The sequence below is a fragment of the Cyprinus carpio genome, chromosome B16 (assembly GCF_018340385.1).
Source record: "Cyprinus carpio isolate SPL01 chromosome B16, ASM1834038v1, whole genome shotgun sequence".
Taxonomy (NCBI): Eukaryota; Metazoa; Chordata; class Actinopteri; order Cypriniformes; family Cyprinidae; genus Cyprinus; species Cyprinus carpio.
Window position 1 is genome coordinate 8098756 of NC_056612.1, and position 15797 is coordinate 8114552.

Sequence of the window (15797 nt, forward strand, 5' to 3'; positions counted from 1 at the left end):
AAAGCCAGAAATTCGTGTAATAATTCCTATAATATTAAAAAAAATTTAATATTTCTTAAATCAGAAAGCAATAACACTTGTGCATACACATGTGCATACATGTAGCCTGTTTAAGATCACAATAACAATAACAGTAAACACAAAGATAGCACAGGAGAACTATATCTATTTATAAAATTTAGATATCATATTTCAAAGGCTGACATTTAACATTTAAATGCGAAGAAGAGATTGTAGAAATTATAGGATGGAGTTTACTGCCCTCCAGCGTTTGAAAAATTAAGCGCAATAAGGCGTTCAATGAGATCATTGAACTCTTGGCTTAAAAACAGACGTTTCAAACTTTGTAGAAACATTATTTTCATTTGCAACACAAAATGTATTTACTTTTTAAGATGCATTTAATACAATTACATTTTATTCCATTTGAGAAATTCAAATATCCAAATGGCATGTTCCTGTAAATTCAGTTGTTTCAATCAGTGTCAGGGGCGCTGTAACGGGGAAGGTTTGGACGATTCCAAGGGCCAGGCGGGTGAGAGGGGGCTGGGATGCATTTTTTTTTTCTTCTTTTTTTTTCAGAGGGGGAATGCGATCGCTGGCGGTGGATGGGGGTGGGGGGTAGTCAATGATGTTCAGGGGGCCTGGAAACCATAGCGGTGCCCCTGATCAGTGTCTACATGACTTATCTTTCATGTTTCATTACCATATCATATTGTTTTTTTATAGTAGCATACATACTTTTTTTATTAATTTGCATGAATTTCTAACAGCACAGAGAAATAGCTACACATGCTAAATTTGTCAGATAGCAATTGTAGTTTGCAATAGATGAGCTACATCAATTCTGTGCTTTCTCTCTCTGGTCTCCCTCTCACGGTCTCTATTCATTCTTTTTATTATCACCTCAGTACCCCTTCAGTCAGGCTTTCCCTGCTCCCCCTCAGCCCTCCCCCCTCAGCTAGTTGTGTCATACACATTTTTCAGTGTCCAGCAGCAAGTGATTTTCTCGTTCACTTGTCCCTTTCTCTTTTCAGTTCTCTCTGTTTCTCCCTCTTTCTTCATAATTCAGCTCACTGGACCAAATCACTCAAATCCAGAAAAAGAACAAATAATTATTTCTTTGTGAACAGTTTTGGATACATTTTTCAAGTTGTTCTGCTATAGACCTGTTAAGATTTTCCCACCATTTTTCTAGTGTACTGGTGTGTCTATAGCTTTCTCACTGCATGAGTGTGTGTATCCTGTGGAGAGGAGAGTGAAAGAATGGACCTTGTCTGGATAACAGTGGCTTTTTTTTTCTTTTGCAAGTGTTTGGAGTGCTTAGGAACTGGTAAGACTTTGATTATCTATGTAATAATAATGCAGTGGCCTGTTGTAACAACTTTTTGGTGATCACTGCTACTGAACACAGATGAAAAGATTTGTTTGTTTTTTGATGCTACAGTAACTTTTAATTGTTATATAATTTAACTGCCCTAATGTGCTAGTCACTGATAGTCTTTCTTGTAAGTCTTAATAATTAGGTTGCAATTTAATTGTTCCCTGAAATACACAGGGAATCTGTTTTAACTTTTGTGTTTTCTTCCTTTTTTTAGCTAAAGAATGGACATATGCAGGTAACTTTTTTTTTTTCACTCTCTGTGATTTTGTCACAGATTTGGTGTAATGTTGTGATTAGATTATCACAGATAACCTGCAAAATAGTATATACTTCTAAATTGCTTTGGTTCAAAGCTTCTGTTGGTTTCTGGGAAGGAACATTTCCATATTTTCATCAAACTTACCTTTTTTGTCCATCAGTTTCACTTTCTGTTCAAACTGTGTTACTTCCATTTCATCTCTTCACTAGTTGCATTGCATAGTCGCATGGACTTTGAGAGTGAAAGAGAAAAGAGAGAGCAGGTGTCAGCAGGTGCAATAGATTGTATATAGTAGTACATAGTACAGAGCTTAAAATGAGTGTTTCCATTTGATAAAAAAGAATGACATGATAAAGACTTGGGAGACTGCTCTGCTTGGCGCACAATCATGCAATTCACACACACAAACACAGATTTACATGCTTCAGTGTGTTAGTTGTACAGTGATGGTTCAGTTAATAATGTTCATGTGATCAGACTCTAATAAACCCGTGTGAGTGGATTTTAAACAAGAATGGCCTACTTTACAAAATTCCACACACCCACATAAATGCCACAGTTACAAATATCTTCTGATCTAAGGCTTATTTGCTGATTGAATGTAGTAAAGTTAAAATACAAAATGTATTATTTTCCTGCAAAGAAATACTGTTTGGGAGAACCCATTATGATCTTGTGACATTCTTGGCATAATAAGGCCTCTGGAAAAGCTTTTTCAGCTCTATTTGCAATGCATCGGCTAAACTGTTATATAATACAACGTGATCTCATGAGAATTCATATGTATTTTACGTAAATGGGGTTCTACAAATCTTACATTTACTTACGTTTTCATTGGCACTTAAATGTACGACACTAACATATTTATAGCATTTTATATATATATATATATATATATATATATATATATATATATATATATATATATATATATATATATATATATATATATATACATATACATATACAATCACTGGCCACTTTATTAGGTACACCTGCTCATTTGATTGGTAACACAAATTGCTAATCAGACAATCACATGGCAGCAACTCAATGCATGTAGGCATCTAGATGTGATGAAGACGACTTGCTGAAGTTCAAACCGTGCATTAGAATGGGGAAGAAAGAGGATTTAAGTGACTTTGAACGTCGAATGGTTGATGGTGTCAGATGCGCTGGTCTGAGTATTTCAAAAACTGCTGATCTACTGGGATTTTCACACACAACCATCTCTAGGGTTTACAGAGAATGGTCCGAAAAAGAGAAAATATCCAGTGAGCGGCAGTTGTGTGGAAGAAAATGCCTTGTTGATGTCAGAGGTCAGAGGAGAATGGGCAGACTGGTCAGAGATGATAGAATGGCAACTGTAACTCAAATAACCACTCGTTACAACCAAGGTATGCAGAATACCATCTCTGAATGCACAACATGTCGAATCCTGAAGCAGATGGGCTACAGCAGCAGAAGACCACACTGGGTGCCGCTCCTGTCAGCTAAGAACAGGAAAAGGAGGCTACAATCCGCACAGGCTCACCAAAATTGGACAATAGAATATTGGAAAAATGTTGCCTGGTCTGATGAGTCTCGCTTTCTGCTGCGTCATTCAGATAGTAAGGTCAGAATTTGGCGTAAAGAACATGAAAGCATGGATCCATCCTCATCTCAATGATTCAGGCTGCTGGTGGTGTAATGGTGTGGGGGATGTTTTCTTGGCACACTTTGGGCCCCTTAGTACCAACTGAGCATCATTTAAATGCCATAGCCTACCTGAGTATTGTTGCTGACCATGTCCATCCCTTTATGACTACACTGTACCCATCTTCTGATGGCTACTTCCAGCAGGATAATGCACCATGTCACAAAGCTCAAATCATCTCAGACTGGTTTCTTGAACATGACAATGAGTTCACTTTAATCAAATGGCCTCCACAGTCACTAAAACTCAATCCAATAGAGCAGCTTTGGGATGTGGTGGAACAGGAGATTCACATCATGGATGTACAGCCGACAAATCTGTAGCAATTGAATGCTATGTCAATATGTACCAAAATCTCTGAGGAATGTTTCCAACACCTTGTTGAAGCATTTAACGTAAAATAGGCTACTAACGTATTTTCAGTATTTTAACATAGTCTACAATACTGACGTATTGACGACACCTAAAATTATTTATTTAAATTTTTTATATTAAATAACTACTTTTTAATTTTCATAATTCACAATGTAGGCTATGTATAGTGCTACAATCAATCAGTATTTAAACAAATGTTTTCAATACAAATAACCACAAGTTAAGCTGCGATACAAACAGGACCACAGGGAGACGCCAAAGACCCCTAAACCTCCACTGGATGCATTCAGAATCACTAAACTTCTTACCACCGCATAACACCTCAGCCAGCCAGCGTCCATTATAAAACATTCTTGCTTTTAATCCAAATACAAATTGAAAATAATAATTTACTGACACCTGGACGTGATTCACAATTCACTCTACAATCTCTGATGGAATTGGCCATTTCTTTTCCCAGGAGATTATCGGTTTTCATTAATTATTGCAAAAACCTGCTTCTTTTCATTTTTAAGGTATTTTGTAATTAATCATTATTCTACTTCTCCTGACATGCTCTTGCACCTCACACAATTTGGCTGAAAGAATAACAATAGTGAAACAAGGTACTGTAGCACCCAAACATCCTCACATTATATTATTTCTTTGAAAATTTATATGAATTCTGCCTCTTTCTAAAGAAGTTGACGCAAACATGGGTTTATCGTTGTTTTTCTATTGTGTTATACGTGTATGCCATTGGAAAATGGAGTCGTTTTATGCATTTTTGTGATTACAGATAAATGGAGCAGCTGTGACTGAAGTATGCGTTTTTTCATTTTATATGAAATAATTAAACATTTGTATTTAGCATCCCTGATGCACACTTCTGACACAAACTAATAAATTACTGTCATTGTAACTTTTTTAATCATAAATTATTGGTAAAATATCGATGCTGGAGTCTTTCTAAATCTTTATAAGGATGAAACTTCACTTCTGTGAAGTTTTTTTTTTTTTTTTGGCGATAGTTTTCATTTATTTATCCCTTCGCTGGTAAAATGATGCTGTGTGGCATTTGCTTCAGAGAGGCATGATAAGGGTGGGCTTTTAGAGTATCGCTGGTCCGACAGTGGAAGCGCAGCACTGGCCCTGGCTCACACTGGCCAGACAGTGGAAAAGCGACAACCCCTGCAGTAGACCATTCAAAACAGTTGCGTTCTATCCTTCGCTGGCTGTGCTGATTCAAATCTGCCCTAATGTGAATGCAAGTTCAGTGATGCAGGTAGTGACGATTCTCTCCGGCCAATCCGTGATCAGGAGAGCTTATACGTCACGTTTTGGTAACGGTACGGTTCACTTGGAACCTCAACCACGGTGGTACTAAAAAAAGAACCAGGTACCAGGTACTGTACCCAGTGGAAAACCCCCAAAAGTGAACTGTACAGAATACAGAAGTGCCGTACTGGCCCACTTCAAGCACTGTTTTAAAGTAATAGTTATGGTTAGGTTTAGAGGTAGAAGTGAGATTAACGACTAAATTTGTTAAAAAAAAAAAAAATGATTTTCTGTTAAAAAAAAAAAAAACATTTATTATTGTTATCACAAATATTTAAAACAGTTGGGTACATTTTTTTTTCTTTTCAGGATCAGCCTATTTGATGAATATAAAGATCAGCATTTATCTGAGATAAAAACCTTTTGTTACATTATACATTATGCCATTCAAAAGCTTGGAGTCAGTATATTTTATTTTTTTTGAGAAAGAAATTATAGGTATTAATACTTTTATTTTGTATGGTTGCTTTAAATAAATCAAGTGATTATAAAGACCTGAAATAACAGGAATAAATTACATTTTTTAAATTTATTCAGGTAGAAAGCAGTTATTTTAAATAGTAAAAATATTTCACAATGTTACTGCTTTTGCTGTATTTTGGATCAAATAAATTCAGGCTTGGTGAGCAGAAAACAAACAAAAAAAAAAAATCTTACTGACTGGTAATGTAGGTTGAGGGGGTCTAAAAATCTGAATGCATTGATACAAATAGCTTAATGATATAAAATTTGTCAATACTTTGTTTTTTAGCTAAAAATATGAAGCATTTTTTATAAATTGCAATTTTTACGCTTTCAGTGTTGCAATACATCCAAATTGTACGTTTCGGTGTTCAGTTCGGAGTTTAGATTCAAGTTTATTTGTAAAGCGCTTTTCATGACATAAATCATTTCAAGGGAAGGAGGAGCCTGACAGAGCCAGAGGGATGTAGTGACAAGGCAAAGCCAGAGGAGTGGAGTCCAAAGGCGGCGGATGGTCGACGACTGACCAAGGTGGAGCCGGAGGGACGAGGGAACCCGGTGGAGCTCGTGGGATGAAAGGAGCTAAGAGCCAAGGCAGAGCCGATAGGTCGAAGGACAGAGGTGGAGTCGAAGGCTGGAAGCGGAGACAGGGGATCCTCACGCCAAGGTGGAGCTGGAGACTGGAAGTCCCGAGGCAGACCAGCGCGCCCAGATGGTGCTGACTGAGGGTGAGCCAAAGGACTGACAGGCACCACTGGAGATGGTGAAGAGGAACTGACTGGTCTAGGAGGAGGTGGGAGAGGGAGAGGGAGGCTGTGAGGGAACACAGGAGGATTAGGGCCGGACGGAACCAGCAGAGACACAGGAGATTTAGGGCTGGGCGGAACCAGCGGAGACACAGGAGATTTACGGCCGGGTGGAACCAGCGGAGAAACAGGAGAATTAGGAATTACCTCCCCAAACCTGTCTGTAAGGTCCATTTGAAAAATGTCCATTAATTCCTCCACATAATATCCAGAAACCAGTTGCAGCTCACCTTCAGTCGCAGGAGTGTGGGCAGGGCTCTCCTCCACACCCTCGATCTCCACCAGTAATCCCATGACGCACGATGTTGCCGGCTCACACACCTGGTCAGTCGCGCTCTCGAGTCCAAGCTCCGGGACAATGATACCTTACACTACTCGCTCAGGCCAACATAGTAGAAGGCACAGAGCGAGCGGTCAGAGAAGTCCGTAATGCACGCCAGATCGAGAAAGTCCCTGGTATGGTCCTCCAGCGAATGGTCCCATTGCACCAGGCACAGGAGTCGGACTGCCAGGATTGCCATTCCAGGAGAGGGAGAAAACAAAATGAAAAGGAAAGAAAAACGCCGCTAAACTAATTTTTTCGGTCCGCTATTCTGTAACAAGTGTGGGTTTGCTAAGTAAAACGCTCGACGAAGGAGATAACAAATAAGGCTTTTAATGATCCACGGGAGGAAAAAGGGCATATCCAAACACAAATCCAAATACTCTAACATCAAACATCAATAGCGGACAAAGGAATAAAGGAGAAGACAGACTTTAAATAGTGAACGTAATCAGTGGGAAACAGAAACAGGTGTGGGGCTAATTAATTAACTAAATAAGAACAGAAACATGACCAAATAAGGAAACTGAGTAAGAACAGAAGTCCATGATTGTGACATCATGCAGTTAGTTACAAATTACATGTAATCAAACAGATGGTGAATACCATTAACTAAAATGATTATATGCTGCAATTAAATTTTGCGATTGCGATTAAACATTGTGATTAAGCAAAATTTGGTAGTTTTATATGTTGTTCCAGGGTAAGCATCATCTGAGGTCTTCTGGTGGGTTGGCATCATCTCTTCTAAGGTGTTCGGTCATCTCAGATCTTCGTAAGGGCTGAATCTAGACTGAAGCTTGTGTAATTCCTAGTTGCCTCCGGATTCAAGTCTCATGCCAGAAACACAGAAGCAAATGCAGATGAAATTAGCACAGCTGCTGTTTCAACCAAGTAAAAGAATGATAATGTGCATTTGATATAGCTAAAGTACAAAGTTGTGAGATACATTATGTGAATGCTTGGCAAAAAAGATGTGTCTTTAATCTAGATTTAAACAGAGACAGTAGTCTGAACCCCGCATGTTATCAAAAAGGCTATTCCAAAGTTTGGGAGCCAAATTTTAAAAGCCGAAAAAGCTCTACCTCCTTTAGTGGACTTTGCTATTCTAGGTACTTCCAAGTGTCCAGAGTTTTGTGACCTTAGGGAGCGTGATGGATTGTAGCATGATAAAAGACTAGGTTTGTATGCAGGAGCTAGACCATTAAGGGCCTTAAAAGTAAGTAGCAATATTTTGTAACTGATGCGGAACTTAATAGGTAGCTAGTGCAGAGACTGTAAAATTGGGGTAATATAATCATATTTTCTTGACCTGGTAAGGACTGTAGCAGCTGCATTCTGGACTACCTGTAGCTTGTTTATTGAAGGTGCAGGACAAACACCTAGCAGTGTATTACAATAGTCCAGTCTAGAGGTCATAAATGCATGAACTAGCTTGGATTATGGATCAGAAAAAAATTATATGTTCTGTAGCTTTGCATCGTTTCTAAGATGAAAAATGCTGTTTTGGTAACATGAGAAACAATATTTTCAAAAGACAAGTTGCTGTCTAATATAACACCCAAATTTTTGACTGTAGAAGTAGTAAAACTACATCTGTCTAGATGTAAATTGTAATCCAAGAGATTCTGTGTACTGTTTTTTGGTCCAATAAGTAATATCTTTGTCTTATCTGAATTTAATAGGAGAAAATTATTGGTCATCCAATATTTTACATTTTTAACACACTCTATTAGCTTAGTTAATTTAAAAGTTTCATCTGGTCTTGTAGAAATATATAGTTGAGTATCATCAGCATAAAAATGTAAACTAATCCTGGATTTTCTAATAATATTACCAAGGGGAAACATGTATATTTAAAATAGCAGGGGGCCTCGGACAGATCCTTGCGGAACTCCATATTTCACTGCCAAAAATTAAGATGATTTCCCATTTAAATAGACAAAGTGATAACAATTGGACAGGTAGGATCTAAACCATCTTAGAGCTTGCCCTTGAATACCTATATAGTTCTGCATTCAATCTATGAGTATGTCTGCATCTCATTGCTAGTTTTACATGATCTTAGTTCTGCATTTGACATTTCAGATCATGTTAAACTAGCAATGAGATGCAGCCTTGGTCTGATGCAAGAAGCAAGTCATTTGTAATTTTAACAAGTACAGATTCTGTGCTATGATGGAGCCTGAAACCTGACTTAAATTCTTCATAGATATTTTTTTTTCCCCAGGAAGGAGCACAGTTGAACAGACACAACTTTTTCTAAAATTTTAGACATAAAAAGAAGATTTGAAATGGGTCTGTAATTTTCCAGTTCACTAGGATCTAGTTGTGGTGACTTAATAAGAGGCTTAATAACCACCAATTTGAATGGTTTTGGGATGTGACCTATACCTAGAGACAGAGGTGGATAGTAACGAGTTACATTTACTTCGTTACATTTACTTGAGTAAATTTTTTGGGTAACTAATACTTTTGGAGTATATTTAAAGACGGGTACTTTTACTCTTACTTAAGTACATTTTTAGTGATAAAACTACTTTTACTTCGTTACTGTGGGCCACGCTCCTCTCGTTACTTTATCTTAATGCAATACAAGTTATAAATGCTTCAGTTTATTCCAAACACACCGTCTACTTTTCTCATGGCAATGAGCGATGCCCATTCACAAATGATTCATTCTTTTGAGACAATTCTGTTCAAAAGCTTGATCAAACCAGTCAGCAAACCAGTGAATTGTTGAATGATTCGTTCTGTTCCCTGCCGCTTACCCTGAGCAGTCTGAAGCAATTGAAAGCAAATCTGCAAAGGCTATTGTTTGCTAGCGATGAAAATCTTTATTAGATGAACACAGCATGTGCTGTCTATGGTTCAACAGGTATAACTTAGATAGGCATCATTCGATTACAGTACACGGTACCACTATGACATTACCAGTTTGTCGTACGTGCAACTTATAAATTAAATACATTGTATATAATAATAAATACAATACCCTCCAAACCCGCGTTAGGTCTGTTCCAAGAGGAATACCTTTGCCTAGACACAATTAATATTGATATTTCCACAATATTTACGCTTGCAGAAATATACATTTGTTTACGTTTTGCAGAACAGATGGAAGAAGATCCGTCAATGTGCATTTGGTTTGTTATGTTAAGATGTTCAGTAACTTAGCCGTCGTGTGAGGAGTTTTCACTCTTCTCCATGTCAGAGGTTATTTATACATATATAATACATAATTAATATACTTTAAAATATAATTTAATTCAGTGATGCAAATCAGAATTTTAATCAGCTGTTACTCCAGTTTTCAGAGTCATTTGATCCTTCAGAGATCATTCTAATCATTCCAGATCATTCCACTGATTTATTACCAGCGCTGGAAACAGTTATTTTTTGGACCTGTGACATTTAACCTATGACACTTAGATTAGAATAATTTCATAAAAATAAAGTCAAAAAGAACACCATTGAAAATACTGATGAAATATATATATATATATATATACACACAGTATATACACATACATTACATACATTTTATCTATATATCTAAATAAAAAATATATATATATATATATATATATATATATACATACTTACATAAATTTCATCTATATATCTAAATAAAAATAGACTGTAGATATACAGTATATGATCCAAAGTAACTACTAACTAACTACTTGAGTAGTTTTTTTTATCCAATACTTTTTTACTCTTACTCAAGTAACTATTCAGACTATTACTTTTAGTTTTACTTGAGTAAATATTTCTATAAGTACTTTTACTTTTACTTGAGTACAGTTTTTGGGTACTCTACCCACCTCTGCCTAGAGATAATGAAAAGTTAATAATATTGAGAAGTGGTTCTTCTGCTACGGGTAACTGTTTCCGAAGTTTAGTGGGTACAGGATCTAATAAACATGTTGGCTTAGATGCAGTGATAGGAGAGAGAGTAAGGGGCACCTTGTCATAAAAATTTTGATTGATGAGGGTCATAAAAATTCCATCCCCACCCTCCCTCCAACCCTACTGGACACCTCTTTGGAAACCTGTTCCTGTACAGCCCCCACCCGTCTAATTGACCATCTATTTATCCATCCCAATGATCTGAAGGTATTTATGATTGTTTCGGAATGTGTTTTTTTTTTGTGGGCCATTGAAAACTATTCAAAACTATGTGCTTTAAACTTTAAAATGTGAAAGTGGTATGATTATTAAACAGGATATAGGGAAGTTTTTATTAAAGTTTTTACATACACAACAAATTTCAAGAAAAACATTAAAACATACAGGAAATAGAAACAATATAATGATTGTTTTTTCCTAGAAAAGAGTAAAAACGGGTCAAGGAATATATTTACATGTAAATGTTGTTACAAAACATTTTAAAAACTAGTTAGAGTTTGTTACAAGTTAAATAAAAAGAAAAGTAGGCTCCTGAGCATCAAACAAAAAAGTATCAGATACATTTGTTAAACAGTACGTGACAGTAAAAATCTAGTAACATTACAATTTAAAAACTATTTAGAGTTGTTACCAGTTAGAAAAGAAAATAAAAAATGGTGACTTATCTTACCGTATTTTAAAACAAAAAAGTATCCTTCCAGATAAACAATACGTTAGTTTTTCAGTGTTAAAATATTTAAAAGTTAGAGTTTCTTACCAGTTAAAAAAAGAAAAAAATATGTTGACTTATCTTACCGTGATCTAAACAACAAATTATCAGAAGCAAACGGTAAGCAATAAGATACTTGTCAAAATGTCAGTCTATCATTACAATTTAGGAAAGCTAGCGCTTTGTCACAATGGTGAAAAAGTTAAACAAAAGAAAAAGAACCGCATATTTACGGTGATCTAAAAGAAAATGCATCAGACGCGGTCGTTAAAACACCAGCATAAGATAGGCTACTTGTCAAAATCTATGTTGTACTCTACCGTTAGCTACAATTTAAAAAAGCTAGTTTTGTCACAAGTTAAACAAAAGAAAAAGACTTGACCAACTTACACTGATACATCCTCACACGCTGGTGTCAAAACACAGAATGCTTACACCCGGTCCCACTCAAACCACACCCACTAACCGCCCCTAACACATCCCTAACACCAGAGGCCACAAAGATAGAATTAAATATATGTTAAAAGAATTAAACAAAGTAATGTTTTTAATAAATCAACATCATTTCTTAATTGGTGAAAACATTCTACCTGTTTTTAACATTAGACCAGCATTTTTTACATTAAAATTAGGTTACACAAGTTTCCTTCTAAACAATCACCTCTAAGCCACAGGAAAAATGTTGTTTTGTTTGATTTATTTTAGTTTAGTTTAGTTATTCACACTTCATTTAGTAATTCCTTTATTTACTCTTTGGTTTTCATCAAGCTTAAGACTTCTGGCTTGCTATTTAACCCAGACTTTTTTTTTTTTTTTACTTTAAAAATTCCCTTACCAAAAAGTAGTATACTTCAAGTTTATTTTATTAAGTATACTTAAGTAAAGTTCAAGTATATTTTGACTTTTTGTAAGTATAAGTCAAGTATACTTAATTGTCATTATAAGTATATATCTTAGAAGTACATAAAGCCCATTTCTGAGAAGTACATAAAAAGTAAACTAAAAGTATACTTTCCTATTTTTAGTTTAAAATAAGTATACTAATAGCACACTTGAATAAACTTCTTTTTCGTAAGGGCTAGGTTACGTTAGGTTAAGTTTTCTTCTAAACAATCACCTCTAAGCCACAGGAAAATTGTTGTTTGTTTTATTTTATTTTATTTAGTTACTCACACTTAATTTAGTAGCCTAATTCCTTTAATCTGTCTTTTATTTTTGTCAGTCTTAACTTCGAGCATGGTTTATCAGCTAAAACACACGTATGAGCATACAAATATTTAACTGGAATGAAAGGGGTAAAATCAAGACAGGATTTCTCTGTTTTTTCTTGCCATAAGAATTGTTATCAGTTGAAATAGACGTACAATGTCTAAACTTTTACAACATGGTACGAAATGTAAATATTTCATCTCACGTAGTGCATCGAAATGAGAACGGCGCTGGGTATCTGGGTTGTGTGATTACTAATGCGACCATATCAGTGTACTGTATTTCAAAAGGCTGTAAAACATCTAAGCCCGTTTCTAAGGTCGCAACTTATTTGCAACCTAATGAGTTTTGAGGGATCTGGCATTGTGAACTTTGGTGTTGTGTGTCAGTTATAGTTCAGCAATCAAAGGATCTCCATTGCATCTATTTATGACGTACACCTGTGAGTGTAAGGTTTGTCAAAGTTTAGCTGAAAGTTCATTGACTGGTCAAAAGGAGGTGAAACCTATTGAACCTTTTTAACGACAAACATCTGGTGTATTGTTAGGTAAAAAAGAAAATATTTTTCTAAGAAAAACAGGAATGTTTATCATGTAGATCTGGTGATTGTATTTTTACAGCAGTTCAGAATGATCTTAGATGGAGAAAAGGCAATAACAACAAAGTGAAATAAATAGGGGCGGGTCGGGGGGGGGGGGGGGGTTTGTTTTTAACAAGACAGTCTATGCTGTAGGAAAATGTTTAATTTGAGTTAATTTAGTTTATTTTAGTTACATTTATTATTTTTATTCACACCTAGATTTTTCAAGCCTCAACACAAACATACACTGCAAATGCAAACAAGTACACAAACATATAATCACAAACACACACACAAACGTAAACATACAGAAAACATGAACATGCATGCATGCAAACAAACACAAACATACAAACTAAAACTTACAAACAAACACAAATATACACCCAAACTCAAACAAGTACACAAACATACAAACAAACAAACTAGGTCACAAACATACATGCAAAACAAACACTCACACAAACACACAAAAACATACACAGAAACACAAACATACTGTACAAACAAACATACAAACATAAACAACAAACACAAACATACAAACACAAACATACTGTACAAACAAACATACAAACGTAAACAACAAACACAAACATAAAAACACAAAAATACTGTACAAACAAACATACAAACGTAAACAACAAACACAAACATACTGTACATACAAACATACAAATGTAAACAACAAACATACTGTACAAACAAACATACAAACGTAAACAACAAACATACTGTACAAACAAACATACAAATGCAAACATACTGTACAAACAAACATACAAACATAAACAACAAACACAAACATACAAATGCAAACATACTGTACAAACAAACATACAAACATAAACAACAAACACAAACATACAAATGCAAACATACTGTACAAACAAACATACAAACTAAAACTTTCATACAAACACCCCAAACTCAGACATACAAATGTAAACAACAAACACAAACAGGAGGGAAGTCGTGGGCTAGTGGTTAGAGAGTTTGACTCCTAAACCTAAGGTTGTGGGTTCGAGTCTTGGGCTGGCAATACCACGACTGAGGTGCCCTTGAGCAAGGCACTGAACCCCCAACTGCTCCCCGGGCACTGCAGCATAAATGGCTGTGTTCACACTCACAGTGTGTGTGTGTGTGTGTGTGTGTGTGTGTGTGTGTGTGTGCAATGTGTTCAGTGTGTCAGAATTATGTTTTCTGTGTTTTCCTTAAGTTCAGTGAACTATTATTTTTTTGAGTTGTTTTCACTGCTGTGTGTGTGCAATTTGGATGGGTTAAATGCAGAGCACGAATTCTGGGTATGGGTCATGGGTCAAGTATGGCTCACCATACTTGGTGGTATGTCACTTCACTTCACTAAGCAAAGGGAATGCTTTTTTTAAGCAAAGAAAACTTTATTCGACAATTCCTTTGTCGACAGTCTCCTCTGCATCTCTGGAGAGACACAGAGGAGACATTTGACATAAGGAATTATTGAATAAAGTCGTTATTTTTGTTTTCTTCGTATACAAAAAGTGTTCCTGTCGCTTCATATAACCCAGATTGCAAGTCTGATGGCAGATGTAGTATTCTGAAAACAACTTTCATACCTTTTATGGACCTTGACACTGTTATTTACTTGGCAGTCTATGGGACAGTTTTAAGCCTTCTGGTTTTCATTCAAAATATCTTAAATTGTGTTCCAAAGATGAACGGAGCTTTTACGGGTTTGGAACAACATGGGGGTAAGTGATTAATGACAAAATTTTTATTTTGGGATGGAGTATCCCTTTAAGCTTCAGTGGGACTTCTGAAGTCTATTCTCTCTGCTGAAACTAAACACTATGTTGACTGAGCTCATAATGTTTCCTTCAGTACAAGTGTGAGTATGAACCTAGCCACCTCCTCCTGCACTGACACACTTGGCCCTGGTCTCTGCACTGTCACACTTGGGCCTGGTGTCTCAGGTTCTGCCTCCATCCCTCCATTACCCAATATCATTATAAACAAATAAACTAGCAAAATTTCCCATAACTCAATATAAAAGACCAAAACCCAATATAAATATAAATAAATTAAAAAATTTTCATATCTTTAGATAAGACTTTTTTTTTAATCCAGATCAGAGTTACTATAAACAAAGTTATTAATCTTAGATAGACAGATAAATGAAAAGTGATGCAACAAAATGTTCCATAACTGACGAGAAAAGATGAAAAGTTAAGAGATATAGGCCTGGTTTCACAAACAATAAGGGTTAGATTAAACCAGGATTAGGCCTTAGTTCAGTTATGATATTTAAGTAGCATTATTAAATTGTCTTAGAAAAAAAAAAAAAAATGTTGTGAATCTTAGGACAAAACAAAGGCAGTTACATATTTTAAGATATGTCAGAGCAAGTTTATTTCAGTTTAAACAGCTAAAACATGTATTTAGACTACATAAATTTAACATAAGTTTACATATGTTTAAGCATTCATTGAGAATCAACAAATTGCAGTACTCACTTGCTAACTAGACAGCTAACTAGCTACCTAAGTAATAAGCTGGCTTCTTGTTCAAAGACAATAAACACTCCAACAACAAAACAACAAAAAGTATATAACTCACTGGGCGCTGTGATGTATTGCTCTCCTGATTAGCCATTTTATTTGACCGTCTCCTCCATTCCCTTTTCAGGAAATGTTCTACTGCTGTCAGTAATACAGGGAGTCTTGTGATTGGTTGTCAAGCCAGCCAATCAGAATTTAGCAGCCTCATCTCTGATTGGCCGGAATTATG

General features: G+C 35.8%; 1 protein-coding gene across 2 annotated transcripts in view; it reads left to right on the forward strand.

Annotated features, from left to right (window-relative positions):
* The first annotated feature begins 688 nt into the window (after positions 1-688).
* Positions 689-15797, forward strand: part of ca14 (carbonic anhydrase XIV) — a 109180-nt gene continuing 94071 nt past the window's right edge. Inside the window, exons 1-2 of one of the 2 annotated variants that reach the window (XM_042740511.1) lie at positions 689-1333; positions 1599-1619. In XM_042740511.1, coding sequence (XP_042596445.1) covers positions 1267-1333; positions 1599-1619 — 88 coding nt within the window. In that variant the 5' untranslated portion in view covers positions 689-1266. The remainder of the gene's footprint in view (positions 1334-1598; positions 1620-15797) is intronic. The other variant, XM_042740513.1, reaches the window with a different exon arrangement.